This window comes from Heliangelus exortis, chromosome Z, assembly GCF_036169615.1.
Source record: "Heliangelus exortis chromosome Z, bHelExo1.hap1, whole genome shotgun sequence".
Lineage (NCBI taxonomy): Eukaryota > Metazoa > Chordata > Aves > Apodiformes > Trochilidae > Heliangelus > Heliangelus exortis.
The window spans coordinates 33,595,023-33,614,640 of NC_092454.1; the positions used below are offsets into that span (position 1 = coordinate 33,595,023).

Sequence of the window (19,618 nt, forward strand, 5' to 3'; positions counted from 1 at the left end):
TTCATGTCTCGTGTTGCAGAGAAGTGACTCAGGTGTCTAATTCTACAGGGAACATCTGATTGTCTAGCAGGGGCTTTGCACAGTGATATAAATGACCGAGACTCAATATTCTGTTAATGGTTTAATTTAATTAATAAAATTGCAATAAGCAAAACAGCGCTGGTGCGTGGGGAATCTCCGCTCCATTCACAAGCACGCCGTAAGGTTTAATCTTTTAGTTTATATTACATACCTTAACACATATTCATAAATATTCTAATACATACTCATGACTAGGAAGAGGCCAGATTATGTGTATTAGTTCTTGGAAGAGGCGGGCCTTCAAAGGTACATGCCCACTTTATCTCTGAGGGTCTTTTTGACCCCCGTCTGGTGGTCGTTGGATGAAGTCAGTAGTCTTCCTCAGTTTGCCCTCTTGTTACCCTTCGATTTTGCCCATGCGCTCCTTCGCTCTTTCCTGTGCAACACTATGCAGTCAGCAGTAAAACCACCTTAAATTGCAACGCCCTGTGGTGAGCAGCAAAATCAGCTCAGATTAGCAAAACAGGGTGTATACATTGTAGCCTTTTCAAGGTACAGAAACTGGATGTCTTGTTTCTTGTTCCCCTAAGCCTTGTAGTTACACAAAGAACAGTTATATTTCATTCTAACGAATTCATATGTTTGTATATTTCACAGTGTTGAAGGCAGATATAGTATTAGTACTCTCAAAGTACTAGTTCTTCTTCTTCTTCTTCTTCTTCTTCCTCTTCTTCTTCTTCTTCTTCTTCTTCTTCTTCTTCTTCTTCTTCTTCTTCTTCTTCTTCTTCTTCTTCTTCTTCTTCTTCTTCTTCTTCTTCTTCTTCTTCTTCTTCTTCTTCTTCTTCTTCTTCTTCCTGATATTCCTCATCTGTATTCTCCACTAGCAACTTAGGGGGTTCATTTTGCACTTTTTGGACTGCTGATTGGGCAAATTGCATCATACAAGGCATTAAACATGGTATAATTAACAACCCCCCAAAAACCCCAACACCACAATTCCAATTTTTACCAGCCAATCACCTCCCAGTGTATTGTTCCAAATTCCTTCCAAATTGATTCCGCACCAGGTCTGGACTGGAACGTGTACAATTTTCTCCATTTCCTGTACTGGCTCATGTACAGCTTTTCCTTCATCATCTATTTCCAAGCAGCAATTAGTTAGACTGAACTTCCACACACACACACACACACCTCCTTCTCGTGCTAACAAATAATGTAAAGCCAAGCGATTCTGATATAAAAAGGTTCTCATTTGTGTATTCCGTTTCTCAATTAGCTCTAAAGCATCCCCTGTTTTATTTACAACAATTTCTACCACAACTTGTAACCTAATGATTCTATTGAGCATATAAACTGGAGTTCGATATCCATACATACCATTCTCAGCCCATGTAGCCGGATCATGATATGCAATTATTCTTTCAGGAGGCCATTTGTCATTGTCCCAGTTACTTATTTGTAGTTCACGTTTGATTCGTTGCTTCCCCAGTTCTTCGGCCTCTGCATATACTTGTACCCGAAGCCGTTCTCCCTTACTTATAGGTAACAGGAAAAAACTGGGTCTGATTGTTCCTAAACCACAAGACCCTGACCAATTTTTTGGTAAGAATGCATATGCAAATTGCCCACAAATCCAATACTGGCCCTGAGGAGTAGGCCACCCCTTTGGTTCCATCAGTCCAATTTGTAAATGCCCGTGCCATTTCAAGAGCCATTCCCCATTTATCCCACCTTTTTGTCGTTTCATTCCAGAGGAAACCTCCTTCACACTCGAGGTTACCTACTGGTATGCCGGCCCCCAAATTTTGCCAGCAACTTCTTCCAATTATAGAGGTTTGTAAGACCCATTGCTGTTTCCTGTTGCCCTTTCCAGGTTGTTTCCAGGTTCCAGGGTCAGTTATGATACTCTCCATAGCTTCCCAGGCCCATCTCTCCCCTGACTGGTACCTCCACATACATAACAATTAGTAACGTTTAGTGATTTAGCAATATTTTCAGCGAGATTTACAAAAAGGTTTTCAGCAACTGTGGGAATTTCATATTTCACTCCAGTGTCCAACTCATGATAAAATGAATGCAACCATAATCTGTGTTGCATTGATTTCCTAGATTTTTCTTTTATTATGGTACAGCTGGGGAGAACTACTCCCCTTTTAATTTCTGCTTCCAACGGGGTCCCTTTGCATTGTTGAGGCCATCCCCATTAGGGAGCTGTACTCCAACGGTACAGCTGTTGGACCATGCTGTGCCACCAGTCCTAGAAGCAGACACTGACTGAGAAACTTGCTGTCAGTTTTACCAAGTGCAACTACTTACAAGAGACTTAGCTGAAAGCAAGAGGACAAGGCAGAACATTACCTTTATTCTGGCCCAAACCAGGACAGGGACAGAAGAACTTAGACCCTGATTGGGTATCCGGAATTCGGAATTCTGGCCCTGTGGCCCCCAAACACAACAAAAAAAGGAAATTTGACAGGTCCTACGATTATTAGGATATCTTAGACCGTGGCTTGAAAGCTCTAGTGAAAAGGTAAAATTCTTGCCTGAAAAATTAACGAATAACCAGCTTAAGTGGTTTGCTGAAGATGATCTAAAGAATTCATATGTTTGCATATTTCACAATGTTCAAGGCAGATATATTATTAGTACTCTCAAAGTTGGGTTAGCAAAATACTTTGTAAAAGTAAGGTTAGCAAACACTTTATAATTATTCAACAGGAATTCACAAACACAAACATATATTGCAACAGCAAGAAGGAAAATTTCTGCACCGGCCGGAGGTTCCTGGGGGGTGGTCTCTGAACTAATGCTCTGCTGGTTTTCACGTTACACGTCTCCAGTTAGGCCCTACCCTTTTGTAGCTCCCAAGGTCGGGTCCTTGAGAGGTGAGCACATGCCAACCTCATGAACCTCAAGAAGGCCAAGCATGAGGTTGAGGCAATGTGAAGAACAATCACAGGCTGGGCAGGGAGTGAATGAACAGGGAGCAACTCTGAGGGGAAGGGCATGGGGTTGCTGATTGATGAGAAGCTGAACAGGAGCTGGCAGTGCACGCTTGCAGCCCACAAAGCCAACCGGATCCTGGGTGGCATAAAAAGAAGGGTGGCCAGCAAGTCAAGGCAGGTGATTCTCCTCCTCCACGCTGCTCTTGTGAGACCCCACCCGGAGTTCTGTGTCCTGTTCTGGAGGCTCCAGCACAAGAAGAACATCTACCTTCTGGAGTGAGTCCGGAGGAGGGCTGTGAAGATGACCAGAAGAGGGCTCGAGCACCTCTCCTATGAAGACAGGCTGGGAGAGTTGGGATTGTTCAGCCCAGAGAAGGTTCTAGAGGGACCCTTGTAGTGGCCTTCCAGTACCTGCAGGGGGCCTCTGGAAGAAAGCTGGGGAGGGACTTTTCATAAGGGCGTGTAGGGACAGAGAGAGGGGTAATGACTGTCAACTAGAAGAGGGTAGCTTTAGATTGGACATTAGGAAAAGACTCTTCACGGTGTGTCTTTTGTTCTCGTTGATGAGAAGCTCAACAGGAGCTGGCAATGGGGGCACTTGTAAGGAAAGAAGAGAAGAAGAGACCACAGAAGAGGACCTCGTGCTCAGAAACGATTTCTGACGCTTCCAGCCAGTTCTAGGTTCTCGTTGATGAGCAGCTCAACAGGAGCTGACAGTGCACGCTTGCAGCCCACAAAGCCACAACTGGATCCTGGGCAGCATCAAAAGAAGGGTGGCCAGCAAGTCGAGGCAGGTTGTTCTCCTCCTCTACACTGCTCTTGTGAGACCCCACCTGGAGTACTGCGTTCAGTTCTGGAGGCTCCAGCACAAGAAGAGCATTTACCTTCTGGAGCGAGTCCAAAGGAGGGCCGTGAAGATGATCAGAAGAGGGCTCAAGCACCTCTCCGATGAAGACAGGCTGGGGGAGTTGGGGTTCTTCAGCCCAGAGAGGAGAAGGCTCTAAGAGAGACCTCCCACCCTCCCTGCAAGGGACCTTGTGCAGACCCTGCTTAGCAGGCACACCTCCTACTCCAGTCTGAATTGCTACATTTATTTCTCCTCACCCACTTCTCCTTTTTTCTCTTGATCCTTCTTTTCTTTCTGGTTTCAGCTGTGGTCTTCTGGCTTTGTCATTGTCATGGCTGGAGCCTAGCTGATCCCAAGGGACCACGAGGCTCCTTCTTGTGAGGCTTGCACTCCCGGTGGCAGTCACAGGCAAAACGAACACAATTTGTTTGAAAAGATCACTTTAATTTATCAATAACGAAAGCACAACGGGGCAAAGGGAAAACACAAACAAGAGCTCAAATACTTCACACCACCCCTCCCCTCTAGCCGAGACAAAGAGAAAACACAAACAAGAACTCCCATCCTTTACACCACCCCTCCCCTCTAGCCGAGAAAAAATTACTTTGTCCCAATATCTCAGTCCCTCTATCTCCGTCCTTCCTTTCCTTCCTCTGCTTTCAGCTGTGGCCTTCTGGCTTTGCCATCTGCCCATGGACCTGCACTCGATAAATGCAGGTATATGCTGGGTTTCCCCAGTTGCTCATCACAGCAAGTTTGATGAGTGAGAAGGCTGTGGGAAATGGCGCCTTCTGTAAAGAAAAGAGAGAAGAGAAGGTGGGGGTGTGAAGAGCAATAATGCCATCCGCCAGTCTCCCCCTGCCAAGACTTCTTCTGCCCAGGAGCAAGGTTCTGAAAGTGGGCAGGGGTGGCTCTGGAAACAGGAGGCCCAGTGCTAGTCCCACGGCTGCTGAGCTCCACACTTCCGCTGCCTTCTCTGCCTGCTTTGCTCCTGGCAGGAGTGAGAGAACCAGCAGAGCAGTGCCGTACTATGCTGGGAGGACAGGGCACTCTCCAGGCTTCCAGCAGACCCCAAGAAGGACCAGCAGTACTGCCCCACGCCTTTTCTCCCCTTCCAGGTGTTGCTGCTCCTCCACGGCACATGCTGTTGCTTTTGTGGAGCAGCCATGTGTGCAGCTGGCTCTTTGCTGGGTGCAGCCAGGCATCTCCCAGGACTCCTGCTCCCATGGGCCTGACCAGGCTCTTGCTGTTGTCCCTTTACCAACACCACCACCACACGCTACCCAGCCCTCCAAACTCCGGCAGGCCTTCCCTGTCAGTGCTCTGTTCCCCTCTGCCCAGGGAGAAAGCTTTTGTGCTCCTCCTGCCCTGGACTTGCAGGCAAACCTGGTTTCCTCCATGGCATCATGCCCCCTGCATGCACTGTACCTTGAGAGGGAAGGTCTGAATACTGGTTCCTGCCAAGTCATACGTGAATTTAGCCAGCAGGATTTCTTCCCCTCCATTCTCCTCCAGTCCCTGAAGGACAAAGCACAAAGAGAGCAGCTTAGGCTTGGCCCAACAAAGGGGAAATGGACACATCACCATCTAGAGCCCCCCGAACTCCGGAGCTCCAGGAGAGGTCTAGCGCTTTTTACAACTCAGCTCAGTCTCTGCCTTGGGATTTGGTGAAGAAGCCAGAACAGGGTCTGCAGGGCCAGAACAAATCTTAAGAGGGATGAACCCTCAAGAGCCCATGATGTATCCCACTGGGATATGGCACTGCTCAGCAGAGAGCAGGACTTGGATCTTAGAGAATGCACAAAAGTGAGCAAGACCCTGTCATGACTTTCCCCCAGGGCCTGATCCCTGCCAGACATGAGCAGCAGAGACTTACATAGGCAGAGACGTCTCGGGGGGCACTGATGACCATCCCAGAAGGAGAGGCTTCATCCACGTTGCGCTGCAACGTGATGGACGTCAGGTGGACTCGTGCTGGCAACCTGATGACAACCTGGCCCTGCTGCCCTTGGAAAGGCCAGCACTTTCCTATGGAAACATCCTCCTGCAACCAGAAAGAACATCAGTGTTGGCATCAACACAACTGCCCATGTAGCTAGATGTACTGGCACTGGTGTGTCCCTGGGGTCTATTTCAGCTCAAAACTGGGCTGCTGTGAGGAGACGGACAGAAGCAGGAGGCCTTCCCTGCCTGACAAGGGAGCTCTCGGGGAGAAAAGCCTTTCACCCAGCTGCGGCAGAAGAATGCAGGCAAGAAGCAGCCATTCATCTCAGTTCTGACCCATTCCCTTCCTGAGGAGAATCACGGATTTCTAGCAAGCCCAGGCAGGCATTACAGCCTTGCTTTCAGTAACGTGATCAGCTCTGTGGGCATGGGCAGTGTACATGGAGTAAACATGAGAGCTCCAGAGATCAGTCCCCATCTTCACAGGAAGGAACAAAGCCAGCACTGATGACTTCTGCTGTGTTACCTGCAAAATAGTATCCGGAGGATTGGGGCTGCGGCAGAACGGTACAACCCACCAGAACCAGTTTCCTTCTCTGCAGTCATAGGTCTTGGACGTTCTCTTTCTGTCAATGGTGGCACCTGCAGGGAAAGAAGAGCAGAAGGCTGCAAGAGGCCGCAGACGAGAGGGACTTGGTGCTCAGACACTATTTCTGCCTCCTCCAGCCAGCTCCACGTCTGTCAGTCCTGCCCCAGCTGCGCAGGGCAATGCCAGCAGCCACATGCCCAGTGACTGCTTCTCTCAGAGCACCACGAGGAGAAGGTCTGAAGGGTCTTGGAGAGGACAGGACTGGTAGGCAGTTTGGGGAGAGCCACTCTGCCACTGCCTTTGCTCTTGGGCCCCATGAGACATTAAAGCTCCCCCACTCTGGAGAGCAGTGCCTGCAGCACAGGCTCCTCTGGGGAGCGCTGCAGACAAGTGCCAGGCGAGGAGGCGGGGCTGCTTGTGTCCATACCAGAGCTCTGCAGGGCCCAGTCAGACGGCTTGTAGAGTTCTGAATGCATCCAGGACACTGCCTGCTCGACTTCCTGGGAACAGCATGAACAGACAGAAAAGGAGCACATCAGCAGGCAGTTCAGCATGGCTACTGGTGGCCTGAGATGTAGTGGGTCAGCGGCAGAAACACAGGGCACAGCCTTGTCCACAGAGATGCCTGACTGTGCCTGTGGTGTGAGCTGCCAGGGCTCAGGAAGCGGATCAGTGGCCACAGCCTGGGCTGCACTGACGAGGATTTCCACACCCTCATCCCCAGCCTCCACGCTCTCCAGCAGGCACTCCAGGAGATGGGCTCAGAGCCTGCAAGCGATGGCTGTCCCTGTGAGCATGCCTGGGTCACACTGGTGCCTCAGGAGCTCGGCCCGAACAGCCAGAGGTACTGGAGTGCCAAGGGAAAGTTGTCAGGTGTCCTTGGGTGCTTGAAGCATTCCAGTTATAGTTGGGCGAGAGAAGAGCCCGGACAGTGGAGGAGTTTGCCCAGAAAGCACCCGGGTGCAACACCCAGCAGCAACAACAACCATCGTACAGAGTCCTTTTCTCAGGGCTTTTGCCCAGCCAAGCATCCTTCCCCAAAATGCAGCATCACCTCCTTCACATGCTTCAGCTCTGCCTTCAGTTGAACCACCTCTGCCACCAGAAGCTCTGCCTTTTGGATTTCTTCCTCATGCCAAGCAGACGCCTTGCTGGAGGAACCAAAAGCAGATCTTGTCAGGGAGAAGCCTATCCCCAGCTGGGAGCAGCTGAGCTCAGCAAGGAGGAGAGCCACACGTGTTTTCCTTGCTTTGCAAATGATTCCCTTCCACACCAGGCTGAGCAACAGGCAAAGGCAGGAGGGATGTATGGGAGGCCTGGCTGCTAGGGAATGAGGTAGCAGGTAGCATGAGGCCACCTGCCCCTTCTGCACAGAACCAGGTGTCCAGCTCAGGACACATCTCTTACCACAGGGGCTCCGGGGCTGCTCCCAAGGCATATGCCAGCCCCTGAAAGGGAAAAACGCTTCATCAGTGCATCTGCTAGCAGAGCTGCCGAGCGTTCCCAGGAGGGGCTTCCTGAGAAAGACAGGGCAGAAGCTGCTGCTGCTGCTTGGGATCTCCCTGCATAGAAGCAGAAGAGCCCGTGATTTATCCAGCCACTGTCCGAAATGCCCTGTGGGAGGAGGTGCCCATCCCAAGAGAGTCACCGACCTCTCTCAGTCCCACAGCCCACATTGCCCACACTGCCACTGGGCTCCTGAAGATAACACCACCTGCAATTCAGAACACCAAGAGACTGTTACGTTGCTGGGGTTGCCAGAGATGGCTGCGGTCGTGTTGTCAGCCCCGTGTGGGGAGGGAGCAGGGAGAGGATTAATGTCTGACTGGGGGTCATCAGGCCGGGCGTTGGGGAGACTGCTCAGCTGTGATCTACGGGTGTGCTGGGTGCCACACAGCTAGTCCCCATTTCCTCTTGCTGCTTCAGTGAGTGCTGAGACCAGGCTGCATGGGCCAGGAGAAGTAGCTCTCCATCGGGGTCGCCTCTGGGAGTCCCTGTGCCAGGCTTGGAAGTACCTACGCCCTTCTCTCGCAGACTTGTGGACTTAGCAATGCATCTGTTGGCTTGGTCCAGTAGCCAGAGCAGCAGCGTGGTTGGCTGCCTGCCAGTCTTACTGCCCACCCCACCAAGGCCATACTCGGGGAGCACTTGGGACACAGGAGTCGCCACACACACTTGCCCCAAAGGCCAGTCAAGGAAGGTGGCATCCAGTACAGCCAGGCTGTCTCTCTGGGATATTTGCTTATGAAAACTCACCCATCGCCGTTTTCAGGTGCAAGATGATGATGCTCAGTAATATCTTCTTTAGCGACACCCTTTGCCTGAAAAAGAGGGAGTCCTTTGGCCGTCAGTAGGTCCCTGGGTTGCTGGCTGGCGAACACTCTCTGCTCTCCCCTATGCTTGCTCTGGCCCTCAGGCAGCCCCTTTCTCACCCATTCCATAGCAGGAACATGAAATACATACATAGTGAAGGTCCATGTGCCCAGCAGATGTCCCCAGAGGGAGGCGAGGCGAGGCCACCTGCCAGAAGGCAAGGAAGGCTGAAGACCGTCCCTGGGCAAAGAAACCAGAGACAATTTGGACCTGTGTGTTGAGGATTCTCCTCCAGATACCAGTGCCACCACTGCCCCACAGGCAGGCTGTGCCTCTGTGTCTCAGGGGGGCCAGTCTCAGGTCCCAGGGGCTTGGCCAGCTCAGGAAGCAAAATTCCCCCAGAGCTGAAGGGCTGGGATCCTACCCCTGCAGCACGAGGCCACTGCTGACCCAGTGGCCCTGCTGAACACTGGCTTTGGGCCGGCAGTGTGAGCCTGGCTTTCAGCCCAGCCCCATCCCCACAGAAGGGGGGCTGCACAGCCACGCGGCTCCTCCTCAGAGATCCTCTGTCGGATTCCCCAGGCTGCTCCACACCCCACGGACCGTGTTAGGCCGTGTCCCTGCTGCCACCCCAACCTGTCCCAGGCAGGAGCAGACCACTACATACTTATCTGCTTGGCAGCTTCTTGGCCCTGCTGCCTCCTCTGTGAGGCTGAGGTTGGTCTTGGCTCCCGAGGAGCCTCTGCAGGCCCTTTGTTGTTCCGCTCGAGGCCCCTTTCTCCTTGCCATCTTGGTCACAGAAGGGTCAGACACAGCTGCTGTCTTCACCTGGCCAGGGAGAACCAGCTCCAGCAGCAGCTCCCTGGCTACTGAGGGTTCCTTCCCCTCGCACCACAAGGCTGTGTGGGAGGCTAGCTGTGACCTCACAACGGGGCTCAGCAGGGTGGGGAGACTCTGTGGGCTGCTCCCCTGGGGCAGCATCATGGCTGCCGCCCTTCTTTTTGGGCGGTGGGAGCCCAAGCCTGTGGGCACCCCAACCCTGCCATGCCTCTCTGCCAGGAGGCTGCCTCGTGTGGCCCGCTGGCCAGGGTTTCAGCTCTCCTGGGCATTCCCGGGAAACCAGAAAGGGAGCTGGAAAGGGTCTTTGCTCTCAGCCCATGGGACGGCTGCTTCCAGCAGCGTTTCTCCTCACCCGCGCAGCCCGTACCAGGTTGCCAGCATGGCAGTGAGGGCCGCAGGGCCCATGGTGCACAGCCATGCCACGTCCCAGGGAGCAAGAGCGTTGGTCCGACTGCCCAGGGAAAAAGCTTTTGTGCTCCTCCGCCCTGGACTTGCAGGCAAACCTGGTTTGCTCCATGGCATCATGCTCCCTGCATGGACTGTACCTTGACTGGTGAGGTCTGAATACGTGTTCCTGCCACCTTGTACGTGAATTTAGCCAGCAGGATTTCTTCTTCTCCATTCTCATGTACATTTAGAGATCCAGGAATTTACACAGGGCACTTTTAATTGCTTTCTTTTTAAAGAGCAATTGCTTGGAAAAAATGCATGTCTGCTTGAGGACCTTCATGTCTCGTGTTGCAGAGAAGTGACTCAGGTGTCTAATTCTACAGGGAACATCTGATTGTCTAGCAGGGGCTTTGCACAGTGATATAAATGACCGAGACTCAATATTCTGTTAATGGTTTAATTTAATTAATAAAATTGCAATAAGCAAAACAGCGCTGGTGCGTGGGGAATCTCCGCTCCATTCACAAGCACGCCGTAAGGTTTAATCTTTTAGTTTATATTACATACCTTAACACATATTCATAAATATTCTAATACATACTCATGACTAGGAAGAGGCCAGATTATGTGTATTAGTTCTTGGAAGAGGCGGGCCTTCAAAGGTACATGCCCACTTTATCTCTGAGGGTCTTTTTGACCCCCGTCTGGTGGTCGTTGGATGAAGTCAGTAGTCTTCCTCAGTTTGCCCTCTTGTTACCCTTCGATTTTGCCCATGCGCTCCTTCGCTCTTTCCTGTGCAACACTATGCAGTCAGCAGTAAAACCACCTTAAATTGCAACGCCCTGTGGTGAGCAGCAAAATCAGCTCAGATTAGCAAAACAGGGTGTATACATTGTAGCCTTTTCAAGGTACAGAAACTGGATGTCTTGTTTCTTGTTCCCCTAAGCCTTGTAGTTACACAAAGAACAGTTATATTTCATTCTAACGAATTCATATGTTTGCATATTTCACAGTGTTGAAGGCAGATATAGTATTAGTACTCTCAAAGTACTAGTTCTTCTTCTTCTTCTTCTTCTTCTTCTTCTTCTTCTTCTTCTTCTTCTTCTTCTTCTTCTTCTTCTTCTTCTTCTTCTTCTTCTTCTTCTTCTTCCTGATATTCCTCATCTGTATTCTCCACTAGCAACTTAGGGGGTTCATTTTGCACTTTTTGGACTGCTGATTGGGCAAATTGCATCATACAAGGCATTAAACATGGTATAATTAACAACCCCCCAAAAACCCCAACACCACAATTCCAATTTTTACCAGCCAATCACCTCCCAGTGTATTGTTCCAAATTCCTTCCAAATTGATTCCGCACCAGGTCTGGACTGGAACGTGTACAATTTTCTCCATTTCCTGTACTGGCTCATGTACAGCTTTTCCTTCATCATCTATTTCCAAGCAGCAATTAGTTAGACTGAACTTCCACACACACACACACACACCTCCTTCTCGTGCTAACAAATAATGTAAAGCCAAGCGATTCTGATATAAAAAGGTTCTCATTTGTGTATTCCGTTTCTCAATTAGCTCTAAAGCATCCCCTGTTTTATTTACAACAATTTCTACCACAACTTGTAACCTAATGATTCTATTGAGCATATAAACTGGAGTTCGATATCCATACATACCATTCTCAGCCCATGTAGCCGGATCATGATATGCAATTATTCTTTCAGGAGGCCATTTGTCATTGTCCCAGTTACTTATTTGTAGTTCACGTTTGATTCGTTGCTTCCCCAGTTCTTCGGCCTCTGCATATACTTGTACCCGAAGCCGTTCTCCCTTACTTATAGGTAACAGGAAAAAACTGGGTCTGATTGTTCCTAAACCACAAGACCCTGACCAATTTTTTGGTAAGAATGCATATGCAAATTGCCCACAAATCCAATACTGGCCCTGAGGAGTAGGCCACCCCTTTGGTTCCATCAGTCCAATTTGTAAATGCCCGTGCCATTTCAAGAGCCATTCCCCATTTATCCCACCTTTTTGTCGTTTCATTCCAGAGGAAACCTCCTTCACACTCGAGGTTACCTACTGGTATGCCGGCCCCCAAATTTTGCCAGCAACTTCTTCCAATTATAGAGGTTTGTAAGACCCATTGCTGTTTCCTGTTGCCCTTTCCAGGTTGTTTCCAGGTTCCAGGGTCAGTTATGATACTCTCCATAGCTTCCCAGGCCCATCTCTCCCCTGACTGGTACCTCCACATACATAACAATTAGTAACGTTTAGTGATTTAGCAATATTTTCAGCGAGATTTACAAAAAGGTTTTCAGCAACTGTGGGAATTTCATATTTCACTCCAGTGTCCAACTCATGATAAAATGAATGCAACCATAATCTGTGTTGCATTGATTTCCTAGATTTTTCTTTTATTATGGTACAGCTGGGGAGAACTACTCCCCTTTTAATTTCTGCTTCCAACGGGGTCCCTTTGCATTGTTGAGGCCATCCCCATTAGGGAGCTGTACTCCAACGGTACAGCTGTTGGACCATGCTGTGCCACCAGTCCTAGAAGCAGACACTGACTGAGAAACTTGCTGTCAGTTTTACCAAGTGCAACTACTTACAAGAGACTTAGCTGAAAGCAAGAGGACAAGACAGAACATTACCTTTATTCTGGCCCAAACCAGGACAGGGACAGAAGAACTTAGACCCTGATTGGGTATCCGGAATTCGGAATTCTGGCCCTGTGGCCCCCAAACACAACAAAAAAAGGAAATTTGACAGGTCCTACGATTATTAGGATATCTTAGACCGTGGCTTGAAAGCTCTAGTGAAAAGGTAAAATTCTTGCCTGAAAAATTAACGAATAACCAGCTTAAGTGGTTTGCTGAAGATGATCTAAAGAATTCATATGTTTGCATATTTCACAATGTTCAAGGCAGATATATTATTAGTACTCTCAAAGTTGGGTTAGCAAAATACTTTGTAAAAGTAAGGTTAGCAAACACTTTATAATTATTCAACAGGAATTCACAAACACAAACATATATTGCAACAGCAAGAAGGAAAATTTCTGCACCGGCCGGAGGTTCCTGGGGGGTGGTCTCTGAACTAATGCTCTGCTGGTTTTCACGTTACACGTCTCCAGTTAGGCCCTACCCTTTTGTAGCTCCCAAGGTCGGGTCCTTGAGAGGTGAGCACATGCCAACCTCATGAACCTCAAGAAGGCCAAGCATGAGGTTGAGGCAATGTGAAGAACAATCACAGGCTGGGCAGGGAGTGAATGAACAGGGAGCAACTCTGAGGGGAAGGGCATGGGGTTGCTGATTGATGAGAAGCTGAACAGGAGCTGGCAGTGCACGCTTGCAGCCCACAAAGCCAACCGGATCCTGGGTGGCATAAAAAGAAGGGTGGCCAGCAAGTCAAGGCAGGTGATTCTCCTCCTCCACGCTGCTCTTGTGAGACCCCACCCGGAGTTCTGTGTCCTGTTCTGGAGGCTCCAGCACAAGAAGAACATCTACCTTCTGGAGTGAGTCCGGAGGAGGGCTGTGAAGATGACCAGAAGAGGGCTCGAGCACCTCTCCTATGAAGACAGGCTGGGAGAGTTGGGATTGTTCAGCCCAGAGAAGGTTCTAGAGGGACCCTTGTAGTGGCCTTCCAGTACCTGCAGGGGGCCTCTGGAAGAAAGCTGGGGAGGGACTTTTCATAAGGGCGTGTAGGGACAGAGAGAGGGGTAATGACTGTCAACTAGAAGAGGGTAGCTTTAGATTGGACATTAGGAAAAGACTCTTCACGGTGTGTCTTTTGTTCTCGTTGATGAGAAGCTCAACAGGAGCTGGCAATGGGGGCACTTGTAAGGAAAGAAGAGAAGAAGAGACCACAGAAGAGGACCTCGTGCTCAGAAACGATTTCTGACGCTTCCAGCCAGTTCTAGGTTCTCGTTGATGAGCAGCTCAACAGGAGCTGACAGTGCACGCTTGCAGCCCACAAAGCCACAACTGGATCCTGGGCAGCATCAAAAGAAGGGTGGCCAGCAAGTCGAGGCAGGTTGTTCTCCTCCTCTACACTGCTCTTGTGAGACCCCACCTGGAGTACTGCGTTCAGTTCTGGAGGCTCCAGCACAAGAAGAGCATTTACCTTCTGGAGCGAGTCCAAAGGAGGGCCGTGAAGATGATCAGAAGAGGGCTCAAGCACCTCTCCGATGAAGACAGGCTGGGGGAGTTGGGGTTCTTCAGCCCAGAGAGGAGAAGGCTCTAAGAGAGACCTCCCACCCTCCCTGCAAGGGACCTTGTGCAGACCCTGCTTAGCAGGCACACCTCCTACTCCAGTCTGAATTGCTACATTTATTTCTCCTCACCCACTTCTCCTTTTTTCTCTTGATCCTTCTTTTCTTTCTGGTTTCAGCTGTGGTCTTCTGGCTTTGTCATTGTCATGGCTGGAGCCTAGCTGATCCCAAGGGACCACGAGGCTCCTTCTTGTAAGGCTTGCACTCCCGGTGGCAGTCACAGGCAAAACGAACACAATTTGTTTGAAAAGATCACTTTAATTTATCAATAACGAAAGCACAACGGGGCAAAGGGAAAACACAAACAAGAGCTCAAATACTTCACACCACCCCTCCCCTCTAGCCGAGACAAAGAGAAAACACAAACAAGAACTCCCATCCTTTACACCACCCCTCCCCTCTAGCCGAGAAAAAATTACTTTGTCCCAATATCTCAGTCCCTCTATCTCCGTCCTTCCTTTCCTTCCTCTGCTTTCAGCTGTGGCCTTCTGGCTTTGCCATCTGCCCGTGGACCTGCACTCGATAAATGCAGGTGTATGCTGGGTTTCCCCAGTTGCTCATCACAGCAAGTTTGATGAGTGAGAAGGCTGTGGGAAATGGCGCCTTCTGTAAAGAAAAGAGAGAAGAGAAGGTGGGGGTGTGAAGAGCAATAATGCCATCCGCCAGTCTCCCCCTGCCAAGACTTCTTCTGCCCAGGAGCAAGGTTCTGAAAGTGGGCAGGGGTGGCTCTGGAAACAGGAGGCCCAGTGCTAGTCCCACAGCTGCTGAGCTCCACACTTCTGCTGCCTTCTTTGCCTGCTTTGCTCCTGGCAGGAGTGAGAGAACCAGCAGAGCAGTGCCGTACTATGCTGGGAGGACAGGGCACTCTCCAGGCTTCCAGCAGACCCCAAGAAGGACCAGCAGTACTGCCCCACGCCTTTTTTCCCCTTCCAGGTGTTGCTGCTCCTCCACGGCACATGCTGTTGCTTTTGTGGAGCAGCCATGTGTGCAGCTGGCTCTTTGCTGGGTGCAGCCAGGCATCTCCCAGGACTCCTGCTCCCATGGGCCTGACCAGGCTCTTGCTGTTGTCCCTTTACCAACACCACCACCACACGCTACCCAGCCCTCCAAACTCCGGCAGGCCTTCCCTGTCAGTGCTCTGTTCCCCTCTGCCCAGGGAGAAAGCTTTTGTGCTCCTCCTGCCCTGGACTTGCAGGCAAACCTGGTTTCCTCCATGGCATCATGCCCCCTGCATGCACTGTACCTTGAGAGGGAAGGTCTGAATACTGGTTCCTGCCAAGTCATACGTGAATTTAGCCAGCAGGATTTCTTCCCCTCCATTCTCCTCCAGTCCCTGAAGGACAAAGCACAAAGAGAGCAGCTTAGGCTTGGCCCAACAAAGGGGAAATGGACACATCACCATCTAGAGCCCCCCGAACTCCGGAGCTCCAGGAGAGGTCTAGCGCTTTTTACAACTCAGCTCAGTCTCTGCCTTGGGATTTGGTGAAGAAGCCAGAACAGGGTCTGCAGGGCCAGAACAAATCTTAAGAGGGATGAACCCTCAAGAGCCCATGATGTATCCCACTGGGATATGGCACTGCTCAGCAGAGAGCAGGACTTGGATCTTAGAGAATGCACAAAAGTGAGCAAGACCCTGTCATGACTTTCCCCCAGGGCCTGATCCCTGCCAGACATGCGCAGCAGAGACTTACATAGGCAGAGACGTCTCGGGGGGCACTGATGACCATCCCAGAAGGAGAGGCTTCTTTTGGAATGTGCTGCAACGTGATGGACGTCAGGTGGACTCGTGCTGGCAACCTGATGACAACCTGGCCCTGCTGCCCTTGGAAAGGCCAGCACTTTCCTATGGAAACATCCTCCTGCAACCAGAAAGAACATCAGTGTTGGCATCAACACAACTGCCCATGTAGCTAGATGTACTGGCACTGGTGTGTCCCTGGGGTCTATTTCAGCTCAAAACTGGGCTGCTGTGAGGAGACGGACAGAAGCAGGAGGCCTTCCCTGCCTGACAAGGGAGCTCTCGGGGAGAAAAGCCTTTCACCCAGCTGCGGCAGAAGAATGCAGGCAAGAAGCAGCCATTCATCTCAGTTCTGACCCATTCCCTTCCTGAGGGGAATCACGGATTTCTAGCAAGCCCAGGCAGGCATTACAGCCTTGCTTTCAGTAACGTGATCAGCTCTGTGGGCATGGGCAGTGTACATGGAGTAAACATGAGAGCTCCGGAGATCAGTCCCCATCTTCACAGGAAGGAACAAAGCCAGCACTGATGACTTCTGCTGTGTTACCTGCAAAATAGTATCCGGAGGATTGGGGCTGCGGCAGAACGGTACAACCCACCAGAACCAGTTTCCTTCTCTGCAGTCATAGGTCTTGGACGTTCTCTTTCTGTCAATGGTGGCACCTGCAGGGAAAGAAGAGCAGAAGGCTGCAAGAGGCCGCAGACGAGAGGGACTTGGTGCTCAGACACTATTTCTGCCTCCTCCAGCCAGCTCCACGTCTGTCAGTCCTGCCCCAGCTGCGCAGGGCAATGCCAGCAGCCACATGCCCAGTGACTGCTTCTCTCAGAGCACCACGAGGAGAAGGTCTGAAGGGTCTTGGAGAGGACAGGACTGGTAGGCAGTTTGGGGAGAGCCACTCTGCCACTGCCTTTGCTCTTGGGCCCCATGAGACATAAAAGCTCCCCCACTCTGGAGAGCAGTGCCTGCAGCACAGGCTCCTCTGGGGAGCGCTGCAGACAAGTGCCAGGCGAGGAGGCGGGGCTGCTTGTGTCCATACCAGAGCTCTGCAGGGCCCAGTCAGACGGCTTGTAGAGTTCTGAATGCATCCAGGACACTGCCTGCTCGACTTCCTGGGAACAGCATGAACAGACAGAAAAGGAGCACATCAGCAGGCAGTTCAGCATGGCTACTGGTGGCCTGAGATGTAGTGGGTCAGCGGCAGAAACACAGGGCACAGCCTTGTCCACAGAGATGCCTGACTGTGCCTGTGGTGTGAGCTGCCAGGGCTCAGGAAGCGGATCAGTGGCCACAGCCTGGGCTGCACTGACGAGGATTTCCACACCCTCATCCCCAGCCTCCACGCTCTCCAGCAGGCACTCCAGGAGATGGGCTCAGAGCCTGCAAGCGATGGCTGTCCCTGTGAGCATGCCTGGGTCACACTGGTGCCTCAGGAGCTCGGCCCGAACAGCCAGAGGTACTGGAGTGCCAAGGGAAAGTTGTCAGGTGTCCTTGGGTGCTTGAAGCATTCCAGTTATAGTTGGGCGAGAGAAGAGCCCGGACAGTGGAGGAGTTTGCCCAGAAAGCACCCGGGTGCAACACCCAGCAGCAACAACAACCATCGTACAGAGTCCTTTTCTCAGGGCTTTTGCCCAGCCAAGCATCCTTCCCCAAAATGCAGCATCACCTCCTTCACATGCTTCAGCTCTGCCTCCAGTTGAACCACCTCTGCCACCAGAAGCTCTGCCTTTTGGATTTCTTCCTCATGCCAAGCAGACGCCTTGCTGGAGGAACCAAAAGCAGATCTTGTCAGGGAGAAGCCTATCCCCAGCTGGGAGCAGCTGAGCTCAGCAAGGAGGAGAGACACACGTGTTTTCCTTGCTTTGCAAATGCTTCCCTGCCACACCAGGCTGAGCAACAGGCAAAGGCAGGAGGGATGTATGGGAGGCCTGGCTGCTAGGGAATGGCTGCAGGTAGCATGAGGCCACCTGCCCCTTCTGCACAGAACCAGGTGTCCAGCTCAGGACACATCTCTTACCACAGGGGCTCCGGGGCTGCTCCCAAGGCATATGCCAGCCCCTGAAAGGGAAAAACGCTTCATCAGTGCATCTGCTAGCAGAGCTGCCGAGCGTTCCCAGGAGGGGCTTCCCGAGAAAGACAGGGCAGAAGCTGCTGCTGCTGCTTGGGATCTCCCTGCATAGAAGCAGAAGAGCCCGTGATTTATTCAGCCACTGTCCGAAATGCCCTGTGGGAGGAGGTGCCCATCCCAAGAGAGTCACCGACCTCTCTCAGTCCCACAGCCCACATTGCCCACACTGCCACTGGGCTCCTGAAGATAACACCACCTGCAATTCAGAACACCAAGAGACTGTTACGTTGCTGGGGTTGCCAGAGATGGCTGCGGTCGTGTTGTCAGCCCCGTGTGTCCCTGGGGGTGGGGCAGCAGGTGGGGAGTGTGGGGAGGGAGCAGGGAGAGGATTAATGTCTGACTGGGGGTCATCAGGCCGGGCGTTGGGGAGACTGCTCAGCTGTGATCTACGGGTGTGCTGGGTGCCACACAGCTAGTCCCCATTTCCTCTTGCTGCTTCAGTGAGTGCTGAGACCAGGCTGCATGGGCCAGGAGAAGTAGCTCTCCATCGGGGTCGCCTCTGGGAGTCCCTGTGCCAGGCTTGGAAGTACCTACGCCCTTCTCTCGCAGACTTGTGGACTTAGCAATGCATCTGTTGGCTTGGTCCAGTAGCCAGAGCAGCAGCGTGGTTGGCTGCCTGCCAGTCTTACTGCCCACCCCACCAAGGCCGTACTCGGGGAGCACTTGGGACACAGGAGTCGCCACACACACTTGCCCCAAAGGCCAGTCAAGGAAGGTGGCATCCAGTACAGCCAGGCTGTCTCTCTGGGATATTTGCTTATGAAAACTCACCCATCACCGTTTTCAGGTGCAAAATGATGATGCTCAGTAATATCTTCTTTAGCGACACCCTTCGCCTGAAAAAGAGGGAGTCCTTTGGCCGTCAGTAGGTCCCTGGGTTGCTGGCTGGCGAACACTCTCTGCTCTCCCCTATGCTTGCTCTGGCCCTCAGGCAGCCCCTTTCTCACCCATTCCATAGCAGGAACATGAAATACATACATAGTGAAGGTCCATGTGCCCAGCAGATGTCCCCAGAGGGAGGCGAGGCGAGGCCACCTGCCAGAAGGCAAGGAAGGCTGAAGACCGTCCCTGGGCAAAGAAACCAGAGACAATTTGGACCTGTGTGTTGAGGATTCTCCTCCAGATACCAGTGCCACCACTGCCCCACAGGCAGGCTGTGCCTCTGTGTCTCAGGGGGGCCAGTCTCAGGTCCCAGGGGCTTGGCCAGCTCAGGAAGCAAAATTCCCCCAGAGCTGAAGGGCTGGGATCCTACCCCTGCCGCACGAGGCCACTGCTGACCCAGTGGCCCTGCTGAACACTGGCTTTGGGCCGGCAGTGTGAGCCTGGCTTTCAGCCCAGCCCCATCCCCACAGAAGGGGGGCTGCACAGCCACGCGGCTCCTCCTCAGAGATCCTCTGTCGGATTCCCCAGGCTGCTCCACACCCCACGGACCGTGTTAGGCCGTGTCCCTGCTGCCACCCCAACCTGTCCCAGGCAGGAGCAGACCACTACATACTTATCTGCTTGGCAGCTTCTTGGCCCTGCTGCCTCCTCTGTGAGGCTGAGGTTGGTCTTGGCTTCCGAGGAGCCTCTGCAGGCCCTTTGTTGTTCCG

The 19,618-nt window shown here is 51.8% G+C and overlaps 2 protein-coding genes across 2 annotated transcripts; both read right to left on the reverse strand.

Annotated features, from left to right (window-relative positions):
* Nucleotides 1-4,353: 4,353 nt before the first annotated feature.
* Nucleotides 4,354-9,570, reverse strand: LOC139789959 (sperm-associated antigen 4 protein-like). The gene is made up of 11 exons (XM_071731120.1): nt 9,327-9,570; nt 8,810-8,899; nt 8,603-8,667; nt 7,999-8,060; nt 7,754-7,794; nt 7,401-7,497; nt 6,774-6,846; nt 6,284-6,399; nt 5,690-5,857; nt 5,242-5,331; nt 4,354-4,604 (listed from the first exon to the last, which is right to left on the reverse strand). Exons 1-11 carry the CDS (start codon nt 9,446-9,448, stop codon nt 4,473-4,475), a joined length of 1,056 nt encoding a protein of 351 aa, XP_071587221.1. The 5' UTR covers nt 9,449-9,570; the 3' UTR covers nt 4,354-4,472.
* Nucleotides 9,571-14,517: 4,947 nt separating this feature from the next.
* LOC139790040 (sperm-associated antigen 4 protein-like) lies at nt 14,518-17,221 on the reverse strand. The gene is made up of 5 exons (XM_071731257.1): nt 16,938-17,221; nt 16,448-16,563; nt 15,854-16,021; nt 15,406-15,495; nt 14,518-14,768 (listed from the first exon to the last, which is right to left on the reverse strand). Exons 1-5 carry the CDS (start codon nt 17,062-17,064, stop codon nt 14,637-14,639), a joined length of 633 nt encoding a protein of 210 aa, XP_071587358.1. The 5' UTR covers nt 17,065-17,221; the 3' UTR covers nt 14,518-14,636.
* Nucleotides 17,222-19,618: the final 2,397 nt, after the last annotated feature.